Source organism: Diplotaxodon limnothrissa, linkage group LG19 (genome assembly GCF_057381915.1).
Source record: "Diplotaxodon limnothrissa isolate DT_005_m linkage group LG19, D_limnothrissa_male_GT1.1, whole genome shotgun sequence".
Taxonomy (NCBI): domain Eukaryota; kingdom Metazoa; phylum Chordata; class Actinopteri; order Cichliformes; family Cichlidae; genus Diplotaxodon; species Diplotaxodon limnothrissa.
In genome coordinates this window covers 4,386,589-4,403,431 of record NC_140614.1, presented here as the reverse complement: position 1 = coordinate 4,403,431, position 16,843 = coordinate 4,386,589, and the positions used below count along the sequence as shown (strand labels likewise).

At 41.3% G+C, this 16,843-nt stretch overlaps 1 protein-coding gene across 1 annotated transcript in view; it reads right to left on the bottom strand.

Moving 5' to 3' along the window:
• The window catches only part of heatr5a (HEAT repeat containing 5a), a 52,532-nt gene that overhangs the window by 12,325 nt on the left and 23,364 nt on the right, over positions 1-16,843 (bottom strand). The window contains exons 15-23 of the mRNA XM_085342576.1: positions 9,208-9,377; positions 8,942-9,105; positions 8,366-8,471; positions 6,426-6,616; positions 5,485-5,644; positions 4,479-4,668; positions 4,220-4,389; positions 1,550-1,576; positions 117-261 (exon numbers count right to left, since the gene is read on the bottom strand). Coding sequence (XP_085198702.1) covers positions 117-261; positions 1,550-1,576; positions 4,220-4,389; positions 4,479-4,668; positions 5,485-5,644; positions 6,426-6,616; positions 8,366-8,471; positions 8,942-9,105; positions 9,208-9,377 — 1,323 coding nt within the window. The remainder of the gene's footprint in view (positions 1-116; positions 262-1,549; positions 1,577-4,219; positions 4,390-4,478; positions 4,669-5,484; positions 5,645-6,425; positions 6,617-8,365; positions 8,472-8,941; positions 9,106-9,207; positions 9,378-16,843) is intronic.

Below are 16,843 nucleotides of genomic sequence, written 5' to 3'. Positions count from 1 at the left end.
TCAATCCAAACAAAAAAAAATGGACTGCTAACACTAACAAACTGAAAAATGCAGTCCTGTTAAAAAAGAAGGCTGATAATCATCATAGTTTCCATAAAATGTCTGTTTCTTCTCACCAAGTTGCGTGTTGTCTCGTCTTGGGAGCTCTTTGACCAGAGCAATGGCATGCTCAGAGACCTCCAGCGCTTCCCGCTGGACAAGCTGGCGCAAACACGCCACCACGGCCCGGCGCAAACATAGGAACGAGCTGCACAGGTTTGCCTGAAACACAAACACACAGTTCACACACATAACAACTCTACCTGACACTGTACTTTTTCATCAGGGGAAAGCATGCTGCTAAAGACAGTGTTTCATCCAGGAGTTGTTTCCACCAAATCTTCAAGGTCCGCAGCTGCGGACCTTAAAAACAGCCCATCAATATGGAACAGTATTCTCTCAAATAATAACGTTTACAAGTTCCTAAAACTGAGTTTGAGTGGAATACTTTGTTTTGTTTTTAAAAGTCTGGCTAACAGCACAAAAAACAAAACCGGTATATTTTTGGGTTTAATATTCACATTAAAAATTCTACAATTATAGAATATTGTGCTTTTAATCAAACTTTGTTGTATGAACAAACAAAAACAATCTACAAACTAATAGTAGCAACACTTTCTCCAGAGGAAACACTGTGGGGGATAAAAAAACAACGGAGGAACTTTTTGTCAGAACTGCACTTGAGGCTGTTAATGTGTTAGCTGAAAAGCAAACAAAGTGAGAGTAGATAGTAAATTAAGAATAAACACTCAAAGAATAAGAAAAAAAACTTAATTAATACTGTAAAACAGGGAAAAAGGTTAAAATTCTGCAAAACAGAAAACTGAGCTGACAGGATTCATTCCAACAGAATGGTGTGTTCATAAGTGACGAGGAGCTGTGTTAAAACAGAGTGTCAGTGACACAGTGACTCTGGGCGATACGGGCATCTTTTTTGAGATCACATTTAAAACTGTTATTTATAACAAATTTCTGAGCTAGCATACCCTGAAAAATACAACTGTAAAAGTAGTACAAATAGGCACTATACAACTACTATACTACTGTGTTAACAGCCTGAGGTGTGTCTAAAAATCTCACTACGCCTTCCTAAGATATGTTCCAATACCTAGCTGATGTATAGATATTTCCACTAACAGTTAAGCAGATGGTGATGTTTGTGGAAAATCAATTTTGTGGTTCTTCCTGGATGCAAAAATGTCAGCTAAGGAAGAACAGCCAAGTCTGAAGCTGCTAATCAGGATCCTGATTAAACAAAGCCACAAAAGCAATCATTTTGTGCTTAAATAAAGAAATAATATAAAAATAATCTAAAATCTTTCCTATCTGTCTAAGTTCTCAGGATATTTATTGTGAAAGGAACTTTGTGTGAAGAGTATTTTTATCGCCCAGACCAAGGTCACAGCAACAGAAAAGTCACAATGAAAAAAAAAAGAAAAAAAAGAGATTACAAAGCTAAAACTGAGAGACAGCAGCTGCGGACCTTGGGGGGGAAAAAAAAAGAACCTACCAATACGGAATAATCCAACAAGATCTCCTGTAAGACAGAATGATCAAAAACAACACACACTATAAATCTGGACGAACTCTAATTTCGACACAGCAGAGAAACATGGCAGGAAATGCAGTATGCAGAGATGAAATATGAATCCAGTCGAGTTTGGACAAGTTGTGTCTGTCAAACAGGAAGCATGATGATGTTTAACAACATTTTATCAAAACTGAACCCAACAACCCTATAACAGCCATGACCGTGTATAAAACCTTTTTGTACTCAATGTCCCTCTGCGATTAATAAAGTCTCTCTGATAGAATAGAATAGAGAACAGAATAGAATAATCCTTTAATTGTCCCACAAGGGGAAATTTGGTTGTAACAGCAGCAGAATGAAAAACACATATACAAACAAACAGTACACAGCACACATACACATTTTTTTTACACATTTACATCAAGGCCAATAGTTACCAAAAACAGAGTTCTGTATAGTTATTAATATTAAATAAAATTAAATACAGATAAGAGGCCCAGGTTGTAGTGTGAATCGGTTGATAAGATAGTGCAAGTTACAGCACTGATGTAAACATCTATGTTTGTTGGGAGCTATATTGATTGTACAGTCTGACAGCTGCAGGAAGGAAGGACCTGCAGAAATGCTCCTTCATGCATCTAGGAGCATGGATAAAGTCTCTCTCTGAAACACCATATTTTAACATATTTTAATAATAAACATCTAGTGACAAATCAGGAAAAAAAATCAGAATATTTGTCAAATATTTTGCAATTATTTGTTCTTTTTACCCCGAGTCACCTCAAATGGGCTGGCATTCATCAGCCTATCAGTCCACTGTTTACCTCAGCTGTCAATATGCCAGGTTTTCACATCTATTTACTCTGGAGGAGGGTGTAAAGCTGCATTTGTGAAAGCAATCTGATTTGTGGCGATGACTCAATTAACCTCTTTTTCAAGGTATCCCTTGAAAAAGAGGTTTTTAATCTCAATGGGATCTTCCTAGTTAAATAAAGGTTAATAAATAAATAAATAAACCTCACTTCCGCCCCATGACAGCGACACTGATGGTGTAATTATGTAATCAAACTGTTTATCATAGGGAAAGTGTCATTTTTAGAGCATTTGAGCCCAATGTTAGCTAGTTAGCTTATAAATAGCTGCTACTTTTACACCCAGTACTTTGTCAGCTATCTGGTGATGGGTCGCATGTTTTATCTGTTGACAGTAACTAACTGTGACAATATAGTAGTAATAAATAAGTATGTTTATGCACATTTTCTTATGTTAGAGTCTTGATTTAAGTTCAGGACATGAGGCTTGAGGCGAGAAGGAAGAGGAGGAGATGGAAATGATGCAGGAGAGAGTAGTGGTGGATGAGGCAGATGAAGAGAAGGAAATGATAATGCGAAATACAGTGGTGTAATTATTAAGTGGAAAAAAATCCTAACCTTAATGTTCCTGAGTGAAAAACTGATTGCCCTCTAAACCCAATAACTGGCTGGGCTACCCTGGAGCCAGCAAAAACTGCTATCAAGCCTTTGTGATAACTGGCTTCTAGAGCTGTGGAGGGATTTAGAGCCACTCATCTTTGCAGAACCACTGGAGGGTTTTCGAGCATAAACCCCCTTTTTTAAAGTCATGCCACAGCATCTCAATTGGATTCAGGTCAAGATTTTGAGTAGGCCAATCCAAAGTTGTCTTTTTGTTTTCCTTAAGCCATTCAGAGGCGGACTTGCTGATGTGTTTTGATTTCATTGTCCTGCTGAGAAACCCAAGTGTGCTTCAACTTGAAATCACTATTTCACACAGGGTAGATTTGGATTTTTTCCCCCTTAACAATAAACACCATTTAGAATCTGCGTTTCATGTTGACTTGTGTTATTTTTGACTAATATTTACATTTTTTGACGATCTGAAACATTTTAGTGTGACAAACATAAAAAAAAGAGTTATTTGTGACTGAGGCTTTACAGAAGTAGAGTTTTAAGCTTTGGTGTTTACAATATCAATGAATAATCATAAGGTGAGGTTTAAAAAATATACCTTCTTTGCCAGAAAATGTGATAAATGTCAACTTTTTTGGTCCTTGTTTTCTTTTGTAAATACAAAAAAAGGTTTCTTGACCAGTGTTTCCCAACCACTATGTGCCGCGAGAAATGAGTAGGTACGCCTAGGAAGATTATCTGGTTCCAACTGATTAGTACTCTAAATCACCAGCGTGAGTAATAGGCAGAACAATTACATTCTCTTCCACTAGAAACCAGTACAACTACCTGCTATAATTAAATAGAATGCCAACTGCCAGTAAAACAGTCATGCTGTGAGTGAGACAACGCGGCAAGTAATAGCAATAGATAAATATTTGAAAAGAATCTGACCTGGGTCCTGGAGAAAATCCTGACCCAGATGAAGGCCCTAGCATGAGTAGTGGCCAGAAGAAAGCAAAAAAGGTATCCTGGGGACAAACCAAAACCAATTCTGCTATGCCTGGTGCATAGTGAAAAATGATCAATATGCTTTTTGTGACCTTTTTGTTTGGTGGTGTGCCGTGTGATTTTTCTAATGTGAAATATGTGGCGTGGCTCCAAAAGGTTGGGAAACACGGTTCTAGTCAGCTTATAGAAAAGAAAAAGCTATAGAAAGCCATGCCTCCTCAGGTGTACTTACACAGAGTGCAGGTACAAGGCTGGTCAGGTTGACGTGTGGAGGTGAGAACATGTGCAGCTGTTGCAAACAGGAAATGGCCCTGGCCTGAACAAGACAGTCTGGACTGTCTTGCATCACTCCACATGCAACCAGACAGCTGGAGCGCAGACCAGACACTGCTGCGCCATTACCTGGAGTCAAAAACACAAATCACTTACACATCCCTAAAACATTCTCTAATTTTGAAACTGTCCTTGGGTATGACAAAGGGGTTCCATACCCTGCAGGTCTGGGCCCAAACAGGTGATCAGGCAATGCAGGCAGCGTCCTAGGCTGTAGTGCACCTCAGGGTGGGTGGGTGGAGTGGAGAGCAGCAGCCGGAGCACGAGAGTGAACGATGGTTCCGCATGGGTTCTATAAAGACCACCTGACAGGTCGACCACCAGAGAAAGACTGTAGAGAGACCAGGTCTGGACACAGAGATACACAAAAGGTATGACCAGCAAGAAGGGAAAAAACCCAAAAAAACCCCCAAAACAAAACAGAAACCTGGTCCAGTCTTAACTTTCTCACCTTAAATCCTTTATACCTTGAGACTTGAACAAATCAAACGAAGCACCCTTTGCAGAGCAGAAGGAATGCACATCAAGTTGCCTATTAGCCAACCCTTCTCCTGATTTAAGCAACAGTTGGGTGGGGCTTTTGTGCTCACACCTAGAGCTTAGACTTTAGCTTAGCTTGTTATTCTCCGATGTAAACGTGGTTCTTATATCTTTTACATTTGTACATATAGAGTCAAACATACAGATATTCCCCCACTTGTCCCTAAGCAAGTTGCAGATTATACCAGATACTGCACTTAAAGTGTACCTCTAATTCCAAGTCACTTAAAACAAAGTAAAGACTTGCCAATCTCATAAACCAATATTTTCTTTACAGGAACATAAAGAACAAATCAAATGTTTAAAATGAGACATTTTACTATTTCATAATAAACATTTGATATTTCCTAACGTCTATTGTAAAAACAATGGGTTTATCAGATTTGCAAGTCATTGCATCTTGGTTTTATTTACACAGCCTGCCGACTTTTTCAGAATTGGGGTTTTAAGTGTTGCAGAAGTGTAAGCAGTAAAGAAATAGTGCAATTTAGCTTGAAGGTTCCTGTAATGTGGTTTGGTGGAGAACAGAAGCATAATGAAATAATTTATCAAATGTTTTTCTCAATTTTCTCATTCTGGTATACAGACAGATAGATTTAGAAGTGTGTAAGGGTAAGCGTGTACCTGGACCTCGGGTGAGGTGCTGTCCTGGCTCAAGGTGAACAGGACTCCCAGACAGGTGGACAGGTGTTGAGGTGAGCTGATTCCTCCAGTGTAGCGGTATAGCGCCCCCAGAGCCAGGGCATAGCCACTGCGTGATGCCGCATCTCGAGCAGTCTTCAGCCTGCAGACACGATCAACAAAGTCAGCTGTGATATTAACCAACATTATATTCATGAAAAACGTCCAACTCTATTTGTTCTAGTCTCCAGGGACTGCTTTTAATTCATTTAACACAGCCAATATCCAATGCTAGAGTATGAAAGAAAAACTACAGGTTTTGGTAAGGTACAGGTTAGTGGTCATTTAGTGGCCTATTCTGCTCTTGCATAATTTGAAAAAAAAAAAAAACCCCAAACAAACAAAAAACATATTTACATTAAACAGGGTCGTACAGGAGATTAACTGAGGTGTTGCACATAGATAAACATTTACTATTGAAGACTGAAAATCATGCAATAAGATCAGTGAAGTCCAGGAACAAAAACGTGAAATTGGGACACTAAAATCCCACAGCTGCAGTTTTCTTTTTTTAAACGACAGACATCAACTGTCATCGTTTCCTGTCTTGAACACAGTGTGATATCTTTGGGTCCAGACTCATAGCCACAGCTATGTGAAATTTGTTTTGAACTATTTCTGGCTTATTATGCAACTTCTGTGTGTTTCAGTATATTTTTGTATCATGACCTACTTTGTTTATGCTGTTGCTCTTTTAAAGAGAGCACAGATCCAGATCAGTTTCCTGGACGTTTTTGCCTTTCCCCTGCATTCTGTGGCAAGAACTCCTAAAAGAACCAACTAACTAAAAAACTTGAATTTTGACTACTATAACTATTTTCATCAGTGGGATGAAGACAAGTGTAAGAAGTGGTACACAAAGCTATGATTTAACATCTGCCCACCTATCAAAGCAGAGCAGGGAGATAGAGACAGTGAACCCTGGATCTCCAACCACTTGAACCAGTCGGGCTAGACCTTCAGCAGCCAGGCAGCGTAGCAGAGGACTGGTGCTTTCCAGTGCCCCCAACAGGAGCGACAAGGCTGGGGGCCGGATCTCCTCAGGCCCCAGAGAGCCCCGATTGCTACCTTGATGCTGAGGAGAGGTTAGTTATGGTTATTTCGTGATAAAGTCATGAATTGTGAAAGGTTTATGTTTTTCAGAGACTGGAGCAAAGTTATGCTTAAAAAAAAATTTGTGATGCACAATTACTTTTTTTTTTTTTTTTGGTAAATGGACATCTTGGTGATGTTAAAAAAATGAGACTCCTAACAGTCTGTAAAGTAAGTATTGTCTCTCTAAATGTCACTCTCCAGCACGGGTGTCAAACTCCAGGCCTTGAGGGCAGGTTTTAGATGCGTCCTTGATCCCACGCAGCTGATTTAAATGGCTAAATTACCTCCTCAACATGTCTTGAAGTTCTCCAGAGGTCTGGTAATGAACTAATCCTTTGATTCGGGTGTGTTGACCCAGGGTGATATCTAAAACCTACAGGACACCGGCCCTCGAGGCCTGGAGTTTGACACCCCTGCTCTACAGTCTCTTGAATTTTCTACAAAGAGATGCTGTGACCCCTGTGGTTGGCCCTGAGAGCTTTGCCTCAATACCACTCTACCCTGTCTGTGTTGGCAGACCACTCCAGCTTGTGATCCAGTTGAACTCCCAGATACTTGTAAGGATGTGACTATTTCGACATCAGTCCCACCAATGCAGACAGGGTCGGGATCTGTTCCTGCCAAAGTCTACCACCAGCTCCTTTGTTTTGGCCACATTCAGCTGCAGGTGATTCACCTCACACCACCACCTCATGAAGCAATCAATCAGTCCTCTGTACTCCTCTTCCCATCCCATGTCCATACTTCCAATAATGTCTGTGTCGTCAGAGAATTTCTGGAGGAGACAGGTTTCTGTAATATACTTTAAGTCGGCCGTATAGATGGTGACAAGGAAAGGGGACAGAACACTTACCTGGGGTGTTCCTATGTTGCTGTTCAGACTCTCAGACACAGTCTGTAAGATGATCAATGTCACTGCCATGTGGTTCATACAGGGCATTCCAGTTGATGGCTTCCAAAGCCCCACAAAGTGTCTCCCTAGCCCCCTGAGACCACCTCTTCACAGTTTTTACAGTCACTGACGTCCGCTGAACCACTGGCCTATATGCTGCTATGAGCAGTACAAGGTTGTGATCTGACCTGTCCAGTGGAGGGAGGGCAGTGGAGGTGTAGGCATCTCTGACAGTAGTAAAAAAATAGGTCCAGTGTTCTATTGTCTCTTGTGGTGCATTTTACAAACAAACATTTTGTTCTCAAGTTATCGCAATCACCGGATTCTTACAAAAACGTACTCTGACCCTAAGGGGGAATGCACTGAGATTTAAACTTGTCTGAGATTTTTAATAAATGTACCTTGTATTAATTTAAATTGATCAATTTAAAAATCCAAGGCGACTTCCTACTTGAGTTATCACATTCGCAAACTTAGGTGTCCACGCCACCTGCCCATCAACCTTTTAGAACTGAGCGGTAAAAAAATCAACAGTAATAGCAAACACAGTTAACCAGCTAACTACACAATATGCATCTTGGTCCTGAGAGTGGTATGCTGATCTCTTGGGTACTATACAATACACATGCGTATTGTATAGTGCACTATTACGGAGCATAGAAAGTGCAGTTTAGTGTGCATCTCATCACTGCCTTGCAAATGCAAGATTGCACATGAAGTGTAAGGATGAGCACAAAAGATTAAAAACAGAATAATGGCAACTGTTCACTTAAACATCAGGGTTTTCATTAATACCGGTTTTCTGGAAGATACACAGGGGTTACGCAGTTGCAGTACCTTGAGCAGACTGCAGAGGGCAGCACAAAGGTGAGTCTGGATAGTCTGCTGGCGTTGACCCTTTAGCTGGTTCACCGTTTCCACAAACTGCTCCAGTATCTTCACCCTGACACACAGGACTCATTATTCCACAGCTTTCTAAGCTTGGCTTAGAAAGCTTATCTATCTGGCAGAGCTGCACCAAACTGTAGCCCTAACTGAGAACAAAAACCTGCATCTCAGATTAGGACCGTGTCCTTCTAAAGAGTACAAACTTGTTGTAATGTTCAAAGAGAAAGCTGTGAGGGTTAAACTATTATAGCTCTCACCCCCTGGGGCAAGTTTTAGACATAACTGTATGTGTTCGTCACTGATGTAGTGGTGCTTATAATGCCAAGACTTTCTTCAAATATAAAGAAAGAAAATAAATAAGAATTGTAAAATTTGCAGAAGTGCTGCCTTTATTGAGGCAGCTTAAATTTTTTTGCTGTGGTTTGTTATTACAACAACATTAAGTATGCAAATGAACAGCTAAATAAATACACAATGTCCTTCTCGTGTCAGTCTGTGCTGGTTAGGCTGTCAGAGGTCGCTTACCTCTGAGCAGAGATTATGTGAGGGAACACGGCTCCAAAGAGATGGATGGAAGTGGTAGCCAGAGCGACAGGGGATGGAAGAGGAGCGGGAGCTTCGTAGCCCCTCTCACACAGACTGAAGGGGTCATTGTCCAATGATCCTCCTCCCACACTGCTACTGTGGAGCTGCAACATAAAAATAAAGCAGTCTTTCTGATTCTAATCCTCAGACTTGTCAAGTTTCTCCCCCTTTGAGCCATCACTGTTAAGAGCTGGGCTGAAGCTCACCTGTTCTTCGATGTATCTGTGGTCAGTGTCATGGAGGGCAGGGCCAGCCAGTGGTAGGTCGTCACAATGACAGAGGGGAGGCAGCAGAGAAAGCTCTGAACATGTCTGATTCAGGTTGTCCTGACCTGACACATCAGACACCAGCTGATTCATCACCAGCCCAAAACTCTCTGTAGTTGGAGAAGAAAACCGACTCACATCAACTACTGCTGCAATCTTTTTTTTTTTTTTTTGGCCTGTCCCGTTTGGCTCTTTTGCCATCAGAATTGTTGTCTAAAGGCAAAGAAAGATGCCCAACGGATTTACTTTACCAAACTGACCATCCCAGCCTTGCCGTAATGGTCCATTTGATTCACCTTTTATTGTTTATTTTATTTTCACTTACTGAATACGGGACAGACTTGACTGGGGGAAAGAAGGGGAGAAAGAAAGAGGGAAAGAGAAACAGCTGAGAAGAGGGACGGGGGAGAAGGGCAAAAGACAAAAACCAACAGAACGGGCAGAGAAAAAAAAAATGCATATATCAATCACCTGGATCACCTGCTGAGAAAGAAAAAAGAAAGCAAGCAGAAGAGAACAAGAGTAATAGAATAAACAACATCACAATGATATATGGGAATATGACAGTAAATACTAAATGTTAAACATTATTGTGCAGCACATAAGATCAACAGAACACAGTGTGCTTTGAGGTAGGAGCCAAAAAGGGTGTAGTTTGTGGGTGTGATCACCCGTGTGTACACCTGTGAGCATGGACGCGCTTGTTTTTTTGTTTTTTAAAAGGTTCCTTCATGTAATAATCTGCTAGAGGGTGTGGGGGGGCCACAGCCCCGTCCTCCAGGGCGTGAAGCAGGTGTGGAGGAGATCAAAACTCCAGACATCCAGAGGCCCCCAGAACACAAAAGACCAAGGAAGACCAACAGAGGGGCAGCTGCGCCACTGTCCCGGAAAGAGCTGAGGAGAGTCCCAGATGAGGGCTCACTCAGCAGCCGCGGAGCAGAAGCCAGGGGGAGTTGCAGTGACGCGCCCGTGAGCTCCGCCGGCAGCCAGCTGCGCCTGAGTGACCGAGCCCCAGGCCGAGAGGCCGGGGGCACCCCACCTCCAAAGTGGCCCGAGCGAGCCCCAGGCTCCAGGCCCCGATAAGCGGCCGCCAAGGAGTGAGCCGGTGTGTACCTGGACGCCCATCCCCGGACACAAAGAACCACCAACGCACCGATGTCTGAGGGGGTCCGCCACTGGCAGGGGAAGTGGTGGTAGGGGGAGATAGGCCTCCAAACCTTGGAGGGCCTGAGATGTCCCCAGAGAGGTGGCGCCTGACACCCAACCTGACATATAGACACAGACATACAGGCACACACAGATACAAACATCCATTCCCACCCTCATGCTCTCATATGCACTTACTCCACACTCAACCAACGTGGAGACAGACATAAAGAGACGCTGTACACACGATCACACTCCCCAAGCGTACTCTACAAACCGGGTCTAGGTGCCCCCGCCCCTGGAGGGGGGAACTGCACCCAGACCCAGGTGGTGTTTCCCTTTTCCCTGCGGTGGGGGGAGGCAGACCGCCCCGACTCCGCAGCAGCAGGTTGTCCTGACCTGACACATCAGACACCAGCTGATTCATCACCAGCCCAAAACTCTCTGTAGTTGGAGAAGAAAACCGACTCACATCAACTACTGCTGCAATCTTTAGCTACCCATTAGTGTCTACAGGAACTGTTAGATATTGAAGTTCTGCAGATATGTGAAGTGACAAACACTGGACAGTGTGTCTATAAACACTGTCCAGGTACTCTGTTTTCTCATTTTTGCCAAACTTTTACCTTCAGTAATCAGAGCTCAAAGGTTCAGCTTCAAAGTAAAAATTGCACCTTTGAAGGAAACCTCCATTTACAGTTCCAGAACACCAAAAAACAATATTCCTGAAGATATTCCTTCACCAGATACATTCAGTGGGGCAATTTAGAATAATGCTGCAATGGCAAAAATGAGCAGATGTGAGTGGAACGTTATGTCGGTAATATAACAATATGCTGTTGTTGTTTTTAAGACACTACCAGCCAACTCATTTGAATTCTAACAATCCCTGTTCCCCAAAAAGTTGGGACATAAATAAAAACAGAATGTAATGATTTGCAATATTTTATTCACAACAGAACATAGAAAACGTATCAAATGTTTTAACTGTGAAAAGAAAAAAAAAAACAACCCCAAAGTAATGTAACTTTGAATTTGATGACAGCAACATGTGTCAAAAAAAAAGTTGGAACAGTGTCACTGTGCCCAGTGATAAACCACTGGGGCATAAACATCTGGAAACGGATGAGACCAGCTGCTAGACTTTTGGGAGAAAAATGTTGCCCCCATTCTTGACTGACACAGGATTCTAACTGATCAATAGTCCCGAGTCCTGTTTATTATATTATTTATTTCAAAATGTTCCAGATGTTTATAACTGGTCAAACATCTGTACTACAGGCAGGCATCTCTTCAGACTCTGTGAATCTTTAAATATTATGAGCTTTATTATGCTGTAATCTTTTGCTACCCATCACTGTCTACAGGAGGTTATACAGATATGTGACCCAAGTTTTTGCAATTTTGCATCGAGGAACATTCCAATGAAATTATTCAAGATTTGTAGATTTCTCAGTTTAAACATTTGAAATGTTTTCTATTGCATCCTCTTTCTTTTTTTCTTTTTTTTAAAATTAACATTTTACAAAGTAGGGACTGTTTTCCAACATGGGATTGTGAGAGCAGAACAAATAAATGTGTCAAAGACAAGCAGATCAAAAGGAACAAATAATGTACTAACAAAAATAAGTAAGTAAGCACACTTTTTATGCTTGTGTTTCTCAGAGTTTAGGGTACATAAGTTACCATGAAAGAAGAATCTATATGTTTTTGATATACAGGTGAATCCTTAGGAGTTGCTCACAACTGGTCCTGAAGACGGTGACTCAGGTGGAAAGCTGGATGTATTCAGCTGGGAGTTGCGTTACTAAAAACTAATATGAACCTGAAATCTGTGTGTAATGGCTGAGCTATTGGATGTCTAGAACAACATAAATCACTTATTGGATTATGAACTGTCTGTCTGTTAACATATTTATCTGAACCTAATATTATGAAATTGAGAAAGTAAATGAAAAGATCTGCTAAAACTAGAAAAAGTTGCATTTCCTGCAAAAATGCAGTGTGAATGCCATGTAGTGGAGTCTGCTGAAAACAGCTGAAAAGCGGTGTAGAAGCAGAAGTGCTTGCTGAAGATGGCTGTATATGTGAAAGGATACACTGAAGAGTGTCAAGAAAACAGAGTGCATGCAAGAGGGGAAGATGTGTGGCAACCGTCACAGGTAGGATTCGAACGTTTGCCACCGGGTCTCACGGCAGCTGCTCAACCAACTGAGCCTAACGAGTTCTGGTCCCAAACAAAGATATGATGAGAGAAAAAATGTGCACTGTGGAGCAAAGCTGAAATTTGCTGAAAAGAGGTGAAGAAGCAGAACTTTGTGCTGAAAACAAGTGAAAAAGCTGAAGTTTTAGCTGAAAAGGGGTAAAGGAGCTGAAATTATTGCTGAAAAGAGCTGAAAAACTGAAATTTGTGCTGAAAAGAGGTGAAGAAGCTGACAATTCTGCTAAAAAGTGCAGAAGAGGCTGAAATTTGTGTTGAAAAGAGTTGAAAGTCTAAAATTTCTGCTGAAAAGAGCTTAAGAATCTTGGATTTGTGCTAAAAAGAGCTGAAAAAACTGAAAATTGTGCTGAAAAGAGTTAAAACAGTTGAACCGTTTACTGAAGAAAATGTTGCCATAAGCAGTATTTGAACCCGGCCCTCCTGCTCTGAGAACGGCAGCTTATCTCACTGAGCTAAGACATGGCTCAGCCCGGCAAGCTAAACTTGTGATCACACTGATAATGTGCTCCCTGTCAGCAAAAATCAGCCAAAAAAAAAAAAAAATGGCATAAAAGCTTAATATCTCAAAAAGTATAAAAGTTATGAGCACCAAAAGACATAGCAGGCATTAGCAGAAGGAGCAGAACAGTTTAAAGTTTGAATGGTGAAAATCGGCTGAAAACTGAGGGAGTAGTTAACCAGCAAAGGTCGGAGCAACTAGAATAAGGTAGAAGAATAAAGAACTAGAAAAAGTTGCATTTCCTGCGAAAATGCAGTGTAGTGGAATCTGAAAAGAGCAGAAGAAGGAGAACTATGTGCTAAAAACACTGTGTTGAAGCTGCACTCTGCTGAAAACTGCTTTATTTGAAAGGGTACACTGAAGAGTGTCAAGAAAGCAGGGAGAGTGAGAGGAGGGAAGATGTACGGCGAGGACCACAGGTAGGATTTGAAGCTGAGCCAAACTGGTTCTCAGGTGACTGAAAAGAGATGAAACTGAAAATTGTCTTGAAAAGAGGTGAAGATGCTGAAAATTCTGCTGAAAAGAGGTGAACTTTTTGAACTTTCTGCTGTAAAGAGATGAAGAAACAGAAAACTGTTCGGAAATGAGGTAAAGAAACTGAAAATGTTGCTGAAAACAGGTCAAGAAGCTAAAAATTCTGCTGAATAGACATGAATCAGCAGAATTTCTGCTGAAAAGAGGCGAAGAAGCTAAAATTTGTGTTGAAAAGAGTTAAAAAAGTTGAACTGTTTATTGAAATTTTTTTTGTCATAAGTGGGATTTGAACCCGGGTCTCCAGCTCTGAGAACGGCTGTTCATCTCACTGAGCTAAAACACAGCTCACCCTGGCGGGCAAAACCAGTGATCACACTTGTAATGTGGTCCATTGATTTTAATGGGCCAAAAAAAATGGCAAAAAAAAGCTTAATATCTCGAAAAGTATAACAGTTATGAGCACCAAAAGATATAGCAGGCATTAGCAGAAAGAAAGAAAGAAAGAAAGAACAGTTTAAAACTTGAATGGTGAAAATTGGCTGAAAACTGACGGACTAGTTAAAGAAATTGGCAACTAGAATAAATTTTATTCTAGTTGAAAAATTGCATTTCCTGCAAAACAGACTGATGAGCAGTCAGAATTAGATCGCGGTGAGAGGCGAAAAATGCCGTTTTTTGGTGTTACAAAACGTTGTGTAACTCAGAACGTAGGTGGGATAGAGGCATAATTCTTGTACTGGGTGAATCAGCAGACTTTGGTGTACTTTCACTGCTCTTTGTACCTCCGTCGTGGAGATATGACGAGAGAAGAAACAGCTTCATTTTCAGAGTTAGAAAACTGAGAGAAGGACAGATTTCCGCCCCTCAAACAAACGTAATTCATGGCTCAACGGTAAGATAATTGTGAAAACTGCTTCCACTGTGAGTGTCAGCAGTGTCTGAAGATATATTGGCACAAGCCTCATGTCTTAACTTCGCTTCATTAAGGAGATATGACAATTTGAAAATCCCTCCCGTTACAGGATTTCAGCACTGAGTTTCACAACCTCCCCATAGACTTTGAATGGGGAATTTTCAGACCTTGTGTCACTTCGAGGCAAATTGTGAAAAAAACGTAACTCGCACGATAATGATAGTGACACTGTCTTAAAGCCAACAAAAATACCTACGTTTTGATGTATAATTTGTGTGGGTTCAGCGAACATTGAGTAAGCAACAGGAGTTTGTTCGTACATGAAGAAGGGATTCAGAGCTTAGAGTGCACGCACTCAAACTCTCAGTCCATAGCAACGATAACAACCCATGCAAATCCTCATAATTCATACAAAAGTTAAAAATTAATTTAAGGGAAACGGTAGAACTTATGGAAAAGCTGAATTAGACAATAGTAGCAGAAGGACAGGAGAATAGTTTAAAGGTGGAATGGTGGTTCTAGGTGAAAGTATGTGGAAGTAGTTAAGCTTCAAATAATGCCACTTAGAGCATTTTATGGGATGTCTGCCATTCACTTCAATGGGAGCAGAAACTGGATGAAAAAATTAATATAGCAAAAAATATAACAGTTATAACAACCAAAAGATATAGCTGGAAAGAGCAGAGCTGACAGAAACTGTAAAAATTTGAATGGTGATAATGGCATAAAAACTGGGGGACTAGTTAAGCGGCAAAAAACGTACGGAAGCAACTAGAAAAAGAAAAAGAAAGAATAAAGAGAAACAGGATCCCAATAGTGTGAATGCCTGTGAGGCATTCACACTATTGGGATCCTGTTTCTCTTAATCAGGTCAGGTCCTTAGTGTGGCAATAAGGACCTGACCACATAGTTCATACTTTTGACACACTTTGTTCCCCAGTTGCTGCTTTTCCAATCCCAGGCTGCAGCTTTTCAGCTGCCAGCGACACATACACATCAACCCCCAGATCCCAGCACACTCCTTTGAACAGGGGAGGCCACAGCCTGCCACATACCCCCATCGCCCGATCTAGGCCGGGGAGTCGTCCAGCCTAGCCTACCCACCCCCAAACATCTGCGTCCCCGGCCCATGGACCAGCGGCAGGGATGAGTGGGACCAGGGGTCCAACCGCATCACCAATGTAACGGGAATGACGGACCCGACCACATATTTCACTGGTTTACACACTTTATTTCCCGGTTGCTGCTTTTCCAATCCTAGGCTGCAGTCTGCAGATGTGCCCAAGCCACACCCTGCCACAATTGGTTTTTAAACATCCACATAAAAATATATATAACTGAAATAATCAATATATTTTTTGTAGCTTTGTCTATAGGGTTATTCATGGATGCAAAAAAAAGAAGAAAAATTGTGATAATAAAAGGCAGAAACAAGAGACTTTAATCAAAGGAAAGGAAAGAAGGCAATGAGATACAAAAAGAGGACAACAGGCAAAAAGATGCAAGTCAAAGGAAACTAGAAAAAATTGCATTTCCTGCGAAAATGCTGTGTGGATGCCTTACGCTGAAGATTTCTGCTGAAAAAAGCAGAAAAAGTTGAAAAAACAAAAAACATTGCCCTGAGCGAGATTCGAACCTGGCCTTTCTGATCTATAGGCGGCGTCTCACCTTACTGGACCAAACTGATTCTTACAAAGAAGAGGTGGAGAGACTGACAATTCTGGTGAAATTAGCAGAAGCTGCTTAGTATTGTGCTAATAAGAGGTGAAAAGGCTAAACATTTAGCAGAAAAGAGGTGAATCAGAAGAAGTTCTGCTGAAAAGAGGTAAAGAAGCAAAAAGATGAGTTGAAAAGAGGTGTAGAAGTGCTTGCTGAAGATGGCTGTATGTGTAATGACACACTGGAGAGTGTCAAGAAAGCAGAGCGCATGCAAGCAGGGAACATGTGTAGCAACTGTCACAGGTAGGATTCGAAACTCTGCCCCCGGGTCTCACGGCAGCTGCCCTACCCTCTGAGCCAAATGAGTTCTGGTCTCAAGCAAATATATGATGAGAGAGAAAATGTGCACTGTGGAGCAGAAGCTCAAATTAGCAGAAAAGAGGTGAAGAGGAAGAACTTTGTTGTGAAATGAGGTAAAGAAACTGAAATTTGTGCTTAAAACAAGTGAAAAAGCTGAACTCTGAAATCCTGCTAAAACAGTAGTAGAGGCTGATATTTTTCAGCTACTCACTGAGCCAAACTGGTTCTCACGTAACTGAAAAAAGGTGGAAAAGCTTAAAATTCTAATGAAAACAGCAGAAGAGGCTAAGTGCACTGTGGAGCA